At 39.6% G+C, this 15396-nt stretch overlaps 1 protein-coding gene and 1 pseudogene across 1 annotated transcript; both read right to left on the minus strand.

Annotated features, from left to right (window-relative positions):
• Nucleotides 1–5166: 5166 nt before the first annotated feature.
• LOC115731571 (pectinesterase 2-like) lies at nt 5167–7304 on the minus strand. Its single transcript, XM_030662236.2, has 2 exons — nt 6436–7304; nt 5167–6002 (listed from the first exon to the last, which is right to left on the minus strand). The coding sequence occupies exons 1-2, from the start codon at nt 7292–7294 to the stop codon at nt 5314–5316; spliced, it is 1548 nt and encodes a 515-aa protein (XP_030518096.2). The 5' UTR covers nt 7295–7304; the 3' UTR covers nt 5167–5313.
• A 4850-nt stretch (nt 7305–12154) lies between these two features.
• Nucleotides 12155–14590, minus strand: LOC115731570 (annotated as a pseudogene).
• Between the last annotated feature and the right edge of the window lie 806 nt (nt 14591–15396).

A 15396-nucleotide genomic window follows, 5' to 3' on the forward strand; every position in this document is an offset into this window, starting at 1 on the left:
TGATTTTTCTCGTTACGGCAGTGAAGATTCAAAATATGACAAAGGGGTGAATTTTGAACAAGAATGAGAAGAAAGAAAAGGGGACATTAGTCACCCATCTAATCTATCGGCTACCCCCAGTTCGGATTAAGGTTTGACAGAATGTTTTATTTTGACTTTTCTTGTGGGGTCGATGCTTGCCCTACATATATCCAAAAGTAAAATCGTCACACGTGTGAGCAAATTGCTGGCAATCCATGGCTTAGTGGAACATTATTAGGTGACAACTAGCCGATCTCAGCGCCAAGGGACGAACCCAAGAGCGTGTCGTAGCTGTTTTTGAGGACTCGTGACCAATTGGAATTGGAACGATTCAGCTCGACGGCTCCTGCCTTTTGAGCCCCTAATTCTGAACAAGTCTTTGAAAGTACAAGATAAATTTATTCTGCATTACGCGGCATTTAATAAAACTAATGATAATACAGACAAAGCACCAGCTAAGCATAATGTGTATAACCGCAGTTACTTGGAAAGAGCAAACATTACAATGTGCAACTGTTCATAGCATATAGCTTCCAAGAGTTCGAAAATTAAAGATAGATCATATATAAATTTTCAAAGTTTCCCAATTGACTTATTTGAATTGAATTTTCTCGCCATCCAAATGACAAAAAGGAAAACTAAGATATAGGCTGTATTATTCTCCCTTCTAGAGTAATTATAGATATGTCCGCACCATTTAATATGGTATGCCCGAATTACTCCAAGTTTTTACAAGTTTAGTATTTAGCCAGAAGCAACTCAAATCGCGCTGAATAATTTGATCGGAGTTATATATATATATATATATATATATATATATATATATATATATATATATATATATATATATATATATATGGTCCGAATGGTCTGAGTTAGCTGTCTAGCCTAGAAAGACGTGAGTTACTGCACATCAGATATATCTCTCATTATTCATCTTTCTTGTCTTGATTGTCGCGCTTGCGGGTCAGACATTTTATTGGCGACCATCGTGCATGGATCCCGGCTCCGTGGGTTTTTCTTGGTTCCCAGACCTCGCAAATGAAAGGAACCTACTTTCCGACAAGGGTGCCACGTCGGACATGTACGAGAAACTGCCGCCATTGCCTCTAGATGTTGGAGAAATTCAAAACCGGAGGTCAAAGTCTCTTGCTGTTTCATTAGTTCATTAGCTGGTCGTAAAAGGACAGAGATTCGCACGAAGCACCGTTCACCCACGAACGGGGAATTCCTCTGGTTAGTGCATGCGAATTTCGCATGTGCGGCTGCGTTAACCTTTTGTAAGACATTCTTGAACTATCTATCTGTTGAATAAGTTTCGGGGATGAATCACCGTAAGAATTTTCAACTTTGAGCAATGAGATGTTTAGTTTAAGCTTTTGGGATAAAGTGAATGTTCCACATAATGTTGATGAAAAGTAAAGGTGTCAAAGCCGAGCTGAAAATTAAACCGAATCGTGAACTGAGCTGAAATTTTCGTGTATTTTGGTTCAATTCGTTTTTGGTTCAGGTAATTAAATACTAACCCTTCTTTTTTTTTTTTTTGCCAGTTCGATTATTGTGGTATGGTTCGGTTTGGTTAATCAAATTGCATTGAAAATCTTCAAAATGACCTTTGTTTTTTCTTTTTTGGGGCTGACAACCGTGATGCCCTTGACCAAGGGCCGTCAGCCCTCATTCCCAAAAAGGAAAAAAACCAAAAAAGAAAAAGAAAAAAACCAAAGAAGAAAAATCGAAAATCATAATGAAGCAAATCGAGATGAACTGAATTTTTGGTTCAGTTTAGGGTGAAATTCGCTTCAGTTTAAGCTTGCACGCTAATGGTTCAATTAGGTATTCTTGAAAAATCGAACCAAATTGAAGCATTGACACTACTAATAAAAAGTTTCTCAATTGCATATTGATTAAAGATGACAACAGTTGTCACTTTTCCCATTTGATAGCTATTTTAGACTAGAAAATCAGCGGCAACCTTGAAAAAAAAAATATTATGAGTGGTCGGATAATATGTTCGTAATTTAGGTTTTGGGACTCGGGATGTTACATTTGATTACACGAAAATTATAAAAAAAAAGTCTTAAATTTATTATAATTCAGTTTAAAACCTTTTTTTTTTTGCCAATTTTGATGCCGGAGCAATCCTTGAGGCGTAGGGCATTGTGATTTTATCTTTTCAGAGTAGTTGGTAATTTTTAGATTTAAGTCCTATTAATTGTGTGCGCCTTCCTAGGTCAGTTTGTTCCTAGACTTTAATTGTATTTTTATTTTCAGTGTTTTCATATTTCCTAGTTCATTTACTCAGCTTGGGGGTTGTTCCAGTCCTTATGGGCATTTGTGAATGAGAACGGCGACTTGTTGAATGATAAATTTATTTGGCCTTTGGTTGTTAACAGAAGGGTTCTGTTTTTTCTTTCCTGGTGGATTCCCCGTGGGTTTTTATCCCATTCCTTGTGTTACCTTCTTCTCTTTCCTCCTGTCAAATTTAGTCCTAAATTTTTTGTATTTATGCCAATTTTGACTGCAATTTGCTGATGTCGATGCTAGCCGACCAACATGGCACCATTGGCGCTAACGTGGACAATTTTTTATTATTTTTCTATATTTTTTGTAATTTTTTCTTTTCTTTCTCTTAATATTCCTTCTTCCCACCCAACCGTCGGCCTCCTCGATGGTGAGCGACTGGCCATAGGCAAGGGCCAGCGAGAAAGCCTTTCTACATGAGAAAGCCCAGCTCAACCCGAAAGTCATTTTGTAAATTTTATGTTACGATCAGGTTTGGTCAACATGTTAGGCTCGACCTTCGGTCCTACTCGACTCGAGCCCACTCGATCATCACGTCTAATTGGACTTTAAGTACATGTGACTTCTTTAAATCTAATTATTAGTTTTAATTGGATGTAGAGCTGATCAACCAATGAGGAGCTTATCCATGCTCAAGAGATAAGTGGATGGATTTGGACAAGCCTTCTACACAAGAAAGGCCAGCTTGGCCCTAAAGTCATTCTGGAAATTTTATGTTACGGTTGGGTTTGGTCAACACATTAGACTTGACCTTTGGTCCTGCTCGGCTCGAGCCCGCCCGATCATCACGACTAATTGGACTTTAAGTACATGAGACTTCTTTAGGCTTAAGTATGAGTTTTAATTAGATGTAGAGTTGATCAACCAATGAGGAGCTTATCCATGCTCAATAGATAAGCAGATGGGTTTGGACAAGCTTTCTACACAAGAAAGCCCAGCTCGGCCCTAAAGTCATTTTGTAAATTTTATGTTACGGTTGGGTTTGGTCAACACATTAGGCACCACCTTCGGTCTTGCTTAGCTCGAGGCTGCCGGATTATCACGTCTAATTGGACTTTAAGTACATGTGAGTCACATGATGTGACTTCCTTGCACCTAATAATGAGTTGAACTTTTGATCAGAGCCTCCGCGCATTCTCATGCCCTGCGTTTATCCCGCAAATGCAAGGCCCGTCATTCTTCGTTTTCACGTGCCTATCCTTCAATTGATTACGTGGTTTGACTTGGCTTATCTAATTATATACATTCGATTTTTATTATCTTCTCTGTCCCTCAATGTTTTTTCAGCTACTATTTTTCTACAATATAACTGTAATTATAGATTGGTGTTATTAAAATGAGAAGACTTATAAATTATCAAATATTTTCCATAAATGAACATAACGTATGTCAATGTAAAATGTATGTCAATAGGATCCATTTTTCCATAATTATTCAGATTTCCAAAAAAACCTGGGTTTTGTTTGTTAATACTTCAATAAAAGCGAAAAATACCTTTTACTTTCCCGCCAATATCTAAAGTTTTATTGAAATTTCAGAAAACTATGGAAAATTAGATGTCAAGCTACGTGTCAATGGTTTTTTTTTTTTGTACATAAGCTGTCTTATTTATCATTGATTTGAGGATATTAATCATGAATTTCTCACTAACCTCAAATCCAGAGTAGAATAATTATGAGTACTTATCTTTTAGTTTTGCCAGGTAAAATATTCATATCGAGGTATCGGTTTGATGTTTCAAACACGGCGGAGAGTTTGAGATCATTATCTCAGCTATGAAGAAGAGATGGTGTGGAAGAGAGGAGTATGAAGTTTGCAAATTTGAGAGAATATCTTTTTTTTTTTTTTTGAAAATCCTAGAGATTTCTTTTCAACTAAAGAGTCTTATGACGTCATTATGTGCATATATCAATTATCAAATGTTGTACATAAATTTCATTGACTATGCGCAGGTAAAAAAATGAAATATTCCTACATGGTTCGAGTGCATGTGAGCCAAACACATTTGAGCCCTTGAAATCGGTAGGTCCAAGGTTGTAATACAACTATGAAGGATTGCTAGACTGACACAGAATAAAACATTCAATTTGCACAAGGCGAAAATTGAAGCAAAAAACCTCTTCTTAGAAAAGATAATAATTGGGGCCAAAAGAGAAATTGGTCCAAATTTCCAGTTTTGTTTTTCCTTTTGCAATCGAGCTCAGAAATCAAAAGAGACAATACTAAAATTATGGGAATAATTTCTTTGGCCATAATTATAGAAATAATTGAACAACAGATTCTTATTATATATTTCTACATTATAGGTTATGATGAGATTTTTTTTTTCAAACGGTGTTATCATAGATTCACAATAAGTTGACTTAAATATTTATCATTGCATAATTCCTTCAACACATCTACGGAGCTCCTTCTTGTTGTAAGCTTTCAGATGTTCTAGGGGAATCATCCAGGTTCCTATAGAATCCATCACTAAAATAACCCTAGAGGGAGCCTCTTTCCTACTTGCTCGAGGGATAACTAATTCATATTACTTACATGTATTTTGGTTGGATCGGCACTTGGTGGTAAAAGCCCCTACTTGAAAAGATGTTGAGGCATTTTCGGTGATGGTAGAGCCCTTTTGTCTTACTAGCAAGGCTCGTAAGTGAGATTTGGGTCCTTAGCTAGCTCATTCTATTTTTGTAATAGGCAGAAAAAACGTGTGAAAATCACCATTAAAGTACAATCTCGAAACAACAACAAATTACCATGTGAAAATCACCATAAAAGTACAATCTTGAAAGAATAATAAATTACAATCATGCAAAGAATGACAACTTGCTCACTTTATTACACCAGATATCTATAATGAATGGGAACTATGTAAGAAAGAATATTTTTCTAATTATATATGTGCTGCATTTGGCGGAAACGCTTGTGTTCCTTGTGAGCCGCCTTGTACTCTTGTGAGACTTGCATTCCACCATTGATTTTCCGTCTTTAAAGAGCTTAAAGGCCGGATGTGTACGGCACGCCTGTGGCGGGCAACCAAGAGCCGCCGGCAATGAAGCTCCCGACGGTGAACTTAGAAGCCTCGGTCGCGCTTGTGATGACATGGTACCCTGCCCATGTGACCCTATTAGCGGTCGAAGACCTAGGGCCTGTGTTAAGATACTCTCCATAGTATAGAGTGTCGAGGGCAAAGTTGCCATCCCACTCCATCCAACCGGCTGAGTTAATCAAGCTATCAAGATAAGTCTTCATAAAAACCGTCCTCGAATATTCTTGCCATGGCCTGCCGAGGTACGTGTTCACAGAGCTTTGAACCGATTTTAGGTCTGAAGCTGCGGTGACCTTGCAATTGTGGATGGAGATGCCGGTGTTCTGGTTCGGGTCGGTTCGGCCTTGTGCAGTGACGGTATTGACCTTGTTAGGAGGGTTTCTAGCATAGATGTTGCAGTTTTGAAATACAACAGCTGCATTCCCAAAGATGAAGTCAACAGTGCCGTAGATGTCACACTCTCTGTAGAATTGGCGCTCCGAGTGAACATAAAGAGTGTCTTGATAACCCTCGAGGCTACATCTATAAAACACCGATAGATCAGAGCCAGAGCGCAAAGCAACGGCTTGGTGATTTGCTGCACCAGCAGTGTTGCGAAAAGTGATATCTTGTGCGATGAATCCATCACCAACAACAGCTGAAATTCAAGATCAGAAAGCTTATTAGAAATACAATCTATATAGACCGGCTACCAGCCGATTAGAATTTGTGGATGGATTGTGGTCTCGCATACTACGGATATGATAGAAAGTCCTCGACGTTGCCTATTTCTTGCAGACATGCGAAACTATATACGTCTCCTCCATGTTCATAGTCAGTGCTTGACCTGATTAAAGTCAAAAACTATGATTGAATTATAGGCTTAGTTTTCTACAGTTTTCAAAAACTAGGTTAGGCTATCCAATTTTTTTGTTTTTAAATCAAAATATTGCACATTAAAATACTCTAAAAAGCTTAAGCTCATCGGATATACTTCCTAATAAGCGGATATAAACAGATACCCTTATTTTCAATATTAATACCCCATAAAATAAAGAGGATCAGAAGTAACTTAGATGATACTGACTTACCAACAGTCGCTGAATTGAAGGTGGTAGAGCCTCCGCCGACGCTTTTGCTTCCGGTGATTATGGTCTTCCCGATGCCATCACCAACGAACATGATGTTCTCCAATTTTGATCCAACTTCGATGTTTTCACTGTAAGTACCAGCCTTGATATAGATGATGTACCTAGCAGTGCCTGACCTCTTTGATGCTGCAGTTATGGCTTCACTAATCGTCTTGTAGTTCCCCGAACCATCCTGGGCCACTACGATATTGGCCTTAGACACCGTGGATGAAGACTGCAAAAGCTTTCGGTCGCCGGGCCTCACCCAAGTGGGAAATTTCTTCGTGTAGTTTGGTGTAGTGTAGGGCGCATAGTTGAGGGCCAAAGTGTTGCTTATCAACTTGGAAACATTATTTGACATCAAAGGCAGTACATTGTCGGAGACCCCCAATTCGACGAACCCAGCTCGACACGTCTCGAGATTGGTCAAGGCCGTGCTGAGCCACGTCTGCGCCTCATCTTGGGTGCATTCGTGGACTATAGTTCGGTTCAGACGAAGAACTGTGTGCTCGTACAGCTGGAGGCAGTCGGCCCAAGCAGCCTTCTCGCGCTCGTTGCTGCACTTCGACCCCAATGTGTGCGTGTTGCTATGGGCCAGTTGGGCTCTCTCGAGTGCAAGTTGCATCGAGACCTTGAGGAAATCGGATTTTTGATTGATGGGAGATTGGTTAGGGTTGTGGGTCAAGAAGTACTCACAAGGCTGTGGATAAGGCATTTTGCTACACCAGGATTTGACATCGCTAGAGGAATAGCCGGAAATGGTTTGAGATAGCAGCAGAGGCAAGAAGAGAAGGATCATCAACTCTGGGCGAAAAGCCATTTTGGTTTTGTGTTGCTAATGGTATTCGATGCAACGAAGCAAGGAGAATTCTTGTGATTTTGTGATAAAACTCACTTGAGTTTGGTGATTGAATGCCTTGAATCCTTCCCCTTTATATAGTAGTGAGATGTAGCCACCATTGTTCATGCATGCACCATGCAACTTCGCTTTTTGCCAAGGGATCTTCTCGGTTTGGGGCTTTCCGTTAGCTTAGACCAAAGAAGAATCAAAATATGACAAATTGGTCGATTTTTGAACGAGAACGAAAAGAAAGTAAAGGTACACCTGTCACCTACCTTATCTCTCGGCTACCCCCAGTTCGGATTAAGGTTTGATAGATTGTGTATTTTGACTTTTTCTGTAAGGTTGACAGTTGAACTATACAAATCAAAAGGAAGAATCATCACAACGTGTGAGCAAATTGTTGGCAATCCATGCCTTAGTGGAATATCATTAGGTGACAACTGCTCGATCTCAGCGCTAAGGGACGAACCCAAGAGCGTGTCTTGGCAGTTTTTGATGACTCGTGACCAGTTGGAATTGGAAGTCTTTGATAGACTGGCCTCCATCGGAGTCCTTGCTATTTGTAGAGAATTTCTTTTTCCTTTTCCTTCCAAGGGGACCAGCAGCTAATTTTATAATTGGAGTTACACGTTCGCGTTATTGTTATAGTAACGTTACGATTGCACAGTGCATCCACATTGGCACATGTGTTTTGCATTATTATTGTGGTGTGCAGCCAAAACACCTGGGAGTAGTTTCATAATGTATGTCACACCCCAAATCCTACCAAAATAGGGAGATGATGCGGTCGTCCTTTCGCTCGAAGAATGCAGTCTCAAACATAACCGTGAGGTTCAAACCTGTGTATCTTAAGGTTCTTGAGACATGATTTCGACAAGAGGATTATTATGATAATTTTTAACTCGTAAGGATAAGGGAAGGTGCCAACATGTACGTCAAAGGACAAAATTGTGAGGTTCAATATGGGATGGGCATGTTAGGGAAGCATTTCCCTCAAAAAATTTGCGGTTGACCTACCCAAATTGGACTTTCTCACTGTCCAAATAACATAAAAAGTTAAGATCAAACTAATATTGTTCTCATTCTTAAGTTACTTTAGGCACATGTCCACACCGTTTAACATGGTACAACCCAATTACTCCGAATACAAAGTTTGAGCTAAGCCGGAATCGACTCAAATAAAACCGAATAATTTAGTTCGCATTGGTTTTCTAGCCAGAAAGGACGTGGCTAGAATACTATGGGTGGGGCCTAATTTGGAATGTTGTACATCAGATATGTCCTTTCGCTAGAATTTCTCCCATGATGAAATACCTTCCACCAAAGTTGTTCTTTGGCTTTTAATTAAAGTTGACATCTATGGCAACTTTGGATAGAAAATATCACACAAGTAACACAAGTAAATAAGATAATCAACACTTTACTTCAAACATAAATATACAAGCACAAATTGTGTTGGAATTTAATCGACAACGAGGGTTGAAAAGTACAGCCAATACAATAGAATTGTGCGTAATCAAACTATGATGAAATTTAATTGATGACACAAATCTGAAACTATAGCTAAGAAACACACCGATGTTTAATGAGCCTACAAACTGAAAGTACAGTGCATGAAAGTAAAGATAACAGAAAGGTAATAAATTTGTTTGGGCTAAGCACTAGAGGTTGTATCCATGTTCCTCCATCTCCGAAAATCTTGTGCCCATGCCCTCTTGATGCCATCATCTTGCTCTCGAACGGTTAAGGTGTGCTTATCACTCCATGACCTTGATCACTTTGTTTTCCAACAACTTAAAACTTGTGACCACAATTTGATGCTCTTTCTTCGTTCAACTTTCTCTGGATGTCCCGATAGTTCGCCAAGCTCATCGATCAATGCTTCTGTCGACCATCGTCAAGTCATATGTGTATCGGCAACTAATCACAAGTGATTATTAGTGTGCGCCAATACCTATACCAATTCTTGTGGTCGTCAACAATGGGTCACGTGCGCAACAACATTTGATGTTTAACTCGCGGGTCCTACTTATATCGACGATACCACTTGGTCATTTTTTCGTCCAAATGGCCTCTCATTCCATATCGTCCATGTTTGGGCTTTGCGGACAAAGGTGAGTGATAGAGCATTTACATTTGTTGATGGCTTTGGGCCATGCAACTTCGCTTTTTGCCACGTGATTTTTTTTATCGTTTTGGGGCTGTCCTTTAGCTCATAAAAATGAAGATTCAAAATAGGACAAACCGGTCAACGGGCAAATCTCTCGGCTACCCTAGTTTGCGTCGTAGTTTGATACATTGTGCGCACTGACTTTTTCTTCTCAAAAAGCAAGATAAAAGGGGGAACAAAGGAAGATGAAACGAAACGCGTTCTTTGAATATCATTAGGCAGAACATTATGTATCGGAATAATTCACCTTGACGGCTCATCCCCTTTCGAGACTCTAAGTTTTAACAAGTCTTTGAATGACTGCCCCTCCACCGGAGTCCTTGCTTCTTACGGAATTTCTGTTCCCTTTTCCGCCATGGAGACCAAAACCTAAATTTACATTGGGGGCTGCATTGCACCATTCCGCGGTCAATAAATGTAATGACCATACGGTCAAGACATCAGCAAGTGGTTCAACAAGAATATATATCTTGAAAGTGCAAATATTATAGCTTGCAACAGTTCATAATATAAATCTTCGTACGATACAAAAACGGGACATATACTAGCTACGAAATTTATAATATTGGTGGAGTAATTTAATTTTTTTAAATATTGCGATGGTTGACCTACCTAAAAAAATTGAAGGTTTTAATATTTATTTATTCAACAACCCACCTACTTTTGCCGTTCAAATAACATGAAAAAATTAAGTATGAACTATATTTTTCTCGGTTTTGAGTAATTTTAGATACGTCTGCAGCATTTATTCTTGTATCACCTTAATAGCTAATATTTCATGAAAGAAAAAAATCTAGGCTAAGCCGAACCAACTCAAATCAAATTCAGTAATTTGGTACAAGTTAGTTTTCCAGATTCGAACTAACTTGGCCGATTCTGGGTGATTCTTGGGGGGATCGGTCCGGATGTTGATTCCTCAAGGAACCGGCATCCGATCAAACCGATGGATTGGCCAAGATTTCTTTTTTTTTTGAAAAATCAATACTCTGAAGCAAATCCTAATTAGCAAAATTACTTTTTTTTTCTTTTAATGTTAGGAAACTCCCACTTGTAGGGAATAGAAAAAATAAAACAAGAAAAAGAAAGGAAATCATTAGTTCGGCGACCGGTCCCGAAATCGGACTGGACCGACCCAAGACCGGGTGGGCCGGTTTTCGATTTCATAATTTGAGATTTGATCATGTCTAGTCTAGGTCCAAATTTTAGGGGTAGAAACCGACTCAATCTTGAATCGTTCACCTTTATGAATGACAATTATTAGAAAGACGATTACTTGTGGGACCCCCAAATGGTTAGACATGTTGCTTGTAATATTCATTCATGGACTTAATATGAAAGGAACTTTCTTTCGGACAGAGGTGCCACGTCAGACAAGTACGAGAACCGTCGCCATCGCCTCTAGGTGTCGGAGAAATACAAAACCGGAGACCAGAGTTTCTTGTTATTCATTAGTTCCTGAGTTAGGTCAAAAGGACAGAGATTCGCACGCCAAATGGTATGGTCACTGCATGCGAATTTCGCACGTGCTTTTACGTATAAACTTGCACCATAAAATCGACGAAGGACTTCCAGTTTTAGGAACACATTTATATTATGCTGCGAATTAAGTACTATCGTCATTTCATATTTGAGGAATACGATGAATGTTTTAAGTTTTGGGGATAAACGATTTGTTTAATATGATATCGGTAACAATAACACGTCTCTCAACCGCATCTTGAACTCATTGTGAATGAAATCTTATAGATGCACCTCCGAACGAATGACAAGAAATTGAGAGCTTTATGTATTGTGCTTCTTGCGTGTTCGCCTGAGTTTGTGTTTGGGTCGAGAGTTGAGACTCATGCTTTCGAGTCTCGATTTATGTTGTTCCAATTGTGACCGCGTCATAAAATCTCATATCATAAATTTGGCAATATATATTCTGCTTGAGAAAAATCTCATATCATATATTTGGCAGTAAATATTCTGCTTGAGAAAAATCTCAAAGCCCCAGCCTCTCAAGTCAATGATCGTGATACTTAGATTATTTAATGAGTGGCGACCGAAAAGAAAAAACTTATTTAATGAGTCATTTAGTTCGGGCTTAGGCAATTATGTTACATTTCCTTAAAATTTTCTCTCTGTGTACATATGTAAATGTCTAGGAACAAAGCTGCCTCGAAATTTAATATATAGAACTCTAGATTGCTACCGAGGCATTCTCGTTGTTAACAAAATTTTATCACTGTATGTTGCATATATGCAGTTCTTACATCTTCTAATTATTTCCTCATTTCGACAATTTTTTTTTTTACGTAAGCTAATAATGAAAGACATTTCCGTTTTCAAATGGTGTTATCACAATAATTATTCACTATTAAGTCTCTCAAAACACATGTAGACTAGATTGTTCACTCTCTTGACTTAAATTTGTTTAAATCGTCGAGTATTTTTTTCGTCGTAGGGATCGTTTTGTGGTGGTTTGACCAAAATTCTTTCAATCGGGGCATCCGATAAGTATCAAAACTATTCCTGATAATAACAGTTGGTAACCTTGGTATATTCGAATCATGAGTAAACTGTTTTTTGTGCAACTATATTGGATTTAAGCCAAGGAGAAGAAACCCCAATGAGTTAATATAGAAAATGAGATATTGTATTAAAGACAGAAAAAATGGGTGAAAATCACCATAAAAGTACACTCTAGAAGAATAATAAATTAGAATCATAAAGAATGACAACTTGATCACTTTATTACATCATATATATGTAACGAATGGGAACAATATAAGAATTTCTTTGCTAATTAACAAACTGCTTCATATGACAGAACACTTATGTTCCTGGTGAGCCGCCCTGTACTCTCGTAAGACTTGCATTCCACCTCCGATTTTCCATCTTTAAAAAGCTTAAAGGCCGGATGTGTACGGCACGTTTGTGGCGAGCAACCAAGACCCGCCGGCAATAAAGCTCCCAACGGTGAACTTGGAAGCCTCGGTAGCGCTTGTGATGACATGATAGCCTGCCCATGTGACTCTATTTGCAGTTGACGATCCGGTGCCCGTGTTAAGGTATTCTCCATAGTACAGAGTGTCGAGAGCAAAGTCACCATCCCACTCCATCCAACCAGCCGAGTTAATCAAGCTATCAAGGTAAGTCTTCATGAAAACTGTCCTGGAATATGCTTTCCACGGCCTACCGAGATACGTCTTCACAGAGCTTTGAACCGACTTTAGGTCTGAAGCTGCAATGACCTTGCAATTATGGATGGAGATGCCGGTGTTTTGGTTTGGGTCGGTTTGCCCTGAGCGGTGATGGTATTGGTCTTATTCGGAGGGTATCTGGCATAGATGTTGCAGTTCTGGAAAACGACGGCAGCATTCCCAAAGATGAAGTCAACGGTGCCGTAGATGTTGCATTCTCTGTAGAATTGACGCTCGGAATGAACATAGAGAGTGTCTTGATAACCCTCAATGCTACATCTATAAAACACCGAGAGATCAGAGCCGGAGCGCAAAGCAACGGCTTGGTGATTTGCTGCACCAGCAGTGTTGCGGAAAGTGATATCTTGTGCGATGAATCCATCACCAATAGCAGCTGAAATTTGAGACGAGAAAGATTATTAGAAATACAATCTATATAGACCGGCCACCAGCCAATCAGAATTTGTGGACGGAGTGTGGTCTTGCATATTATATACATGATAGAAAGTCGGCGATGTTGTCTATTTCTTGACGACAAGCGAAACATTGGACGTCTTCTTCATATTCATAGTCAATGCTTGACCTTGTTAATGTCAAAAGCTATGATTAAGCTATAGGCTTAGTTTTCTACAGCTGTCAAAATCCTAATCCTGCAATCCGTATTTTATATGTAACCCTACCCTCTTATTTTGTATTTTTCTTTGCACTGTTCCAACTATCTTATTCTCACGAAAACTGACACATGCAGGCTTTACTAACTCATACGTACTTGTCTTCATTTTGAATTAAGAGGTTCTTCGTTCGTTAATAATCAATCTTGATTCCAGGTTAGGCTATTTAAGTATTCTTTTACCAAAAAAGTGCACAACAAAAGACTCTAGAAAACTTAATTTGATCGGACTTGTTTCCCTAAAAGTTGATATATATAGAACTTTGTTTAGTTTTGGTGCTCAATATGAAAAATCATGAGTAGCTAAGATAATATTAACTTACCGACAGTCGCAGAATTGAAGGTGGTAGAGCCTCCGCCAACGCTTTTGCTTCCAGTGATTATGGTCTTCCCAATACCATCACCGACAAACATAATGTTCTCTAATTTCGATCCAACTTCGACGTTCTCCTTGTAAGTACCTGCCTTAATATAGATGATGTACCTTGCAGTGCCGGACCGCTTTGATGCCACGGTTATGGCTTCACCGATCGTCTTGTAGTTCCCTGAACCATCCTGAGCCACCACGATATTGGCCTTAGACACCGCGGATGAAGACTGCAAGAGCTTTCGGTCGCTGGGCCTCACCCAAGTGGGAAATTTCTTCGTATAGTTAGGCGTGGTGTAGGGTGCATAGTTGAGGGCCAAAGTGTTGCTTATCAACTTGGAAACATTGTTTGACATCAAAGGCAATACATTGTCGGTAATGCCTAATTCGACAAACCCAGCTCGGCATGTCTCGAGATTGGTCATGGCCGTGCTGAGCCATGTCTGCGCCTCATCCTGGGTGCACTCGTGGACGATAGTTTTGTTCAGCCGAAGAACAGTGTGCTCATACAGCTGGAGGCAATCGGCCCAAGCGGCCTTCTCGCGCTCGTTGCTGCACTTCGGCCCCAACGAGTGCGTGTGGTTGTGGGCTAGTTGAGCTCTTTCGAGAGCCAATTGCATCGAGACCTTGAGGAAATCGGATTTCTGATTGATGGGAGCTTGCTTGGGGTTGTTGGTCAAGAAGTACTCACAAGGCTGTGGATAAGGCATTTTGCTACACCAGGATTTGACATCGCTAGAGGAATAGGCAGAAATGGTTTGAGATAGCAATAGAGGCAAGAAGAGAAGGATCATCAACTTTGGACGAAAAGCCATTTTGGTTTTGTGTTGCTAATGGTATTCGACAAAATGAAGCAAGGAGGAGTCTCGAGATTTTGTGATAAAACTCTGAGAGTTTGGTGATTGAATACCTTGAATCCTTCCCCTTTATATAGAAGTGAGATGGAGCCACCAATGTGCTTGCATGCACCATGCAACTTCGCTTCTAGCCGCGTGATTTTTCTCGTTACGGCAGTGAAGATTCAAAATTTGACAAAGTGGTGAATTTTGAACAAGAATGAGAAGAAAGAAAAGGGTACATTAGTCACCCATCTAATCTGTCGGCTACCCCCAGTTCGGATAAAGGTTTGACAGAATGTTTTATTTTGACTTTTCTTGTGGGGTCGATGCTTGCCCTACATATATCCGAAAGTAAGACCATCACACGTGTGAGCAAATTGCTGGCAATCCATGGCTTAGTGGGACATTATTAGGTGACAACTGGCCGATCTCAGCGCCAAGGGACGAACCCTAGAGCGTGTCGTAGCTGTTTTTTAGGACTCGTGTCCAATTGGAATTGGAACGATTCGGCTCGACGGCTCCTGCCTTTTGAGCCTCTAATTCTGAACAAGTCTTTGAAAAACTGCCCTCCACCAGAGTACAAGATAAATTTATTCTGCATTACGCGGCATTTAATAAAACTAATGATAATGCAGACAAAGCACCAGCTAAGCATAATGTGTATAACCGCAGTTACTTGGAAAGAGCAAACATTACAATGTGCAACTGTTCATAGGATATAGCTTCCAAGAGTTCGAAAATTAAAGATAGATCGGATATGAATTTTCAAAGTTTCCCAGATGACCTATCTAAATTGAATTTTCTCGCCATCCAAATGACAAAAAAGAAAACTAAGATATAGGCCGTA

The sequence above is a fragment of the Rhodamnia argentea genome, chromosome 3 (genome assembly GCF_020921035.1).
Source record: "Rhodamnia argentea isolate NSW1041297 chromosome 3, ASM2092103v1, whole genome shotgun sequence".
In the NCBI taxonomy this organism is placed as follows: domain Eukaryota; kingdom Viridiplantae; phylum Streptophyta; class Magnoliopsida; order Myrtales; family Myrtaceae; genus Rhodamnia; species Rhodamnia argentea.

Excerpts from the sequence above, each read along its gene's own strand:
- LOC115731571 (XM_030662236.2), bottom strand. The coding sequence starts at position 7,294 with ATGGCTTTTCGCCCAGAGTTGATGATCCTTCTCTTCTTGCCTCTGCTG. Across the intron at positions 6,003-6,435 it reads CTTCAATTCAGCGACTGTTG|CTGTTGTTGGTGATGGATTC; the intron begins GTAAGTCAGTAT and ends CTTGAATTTCAG.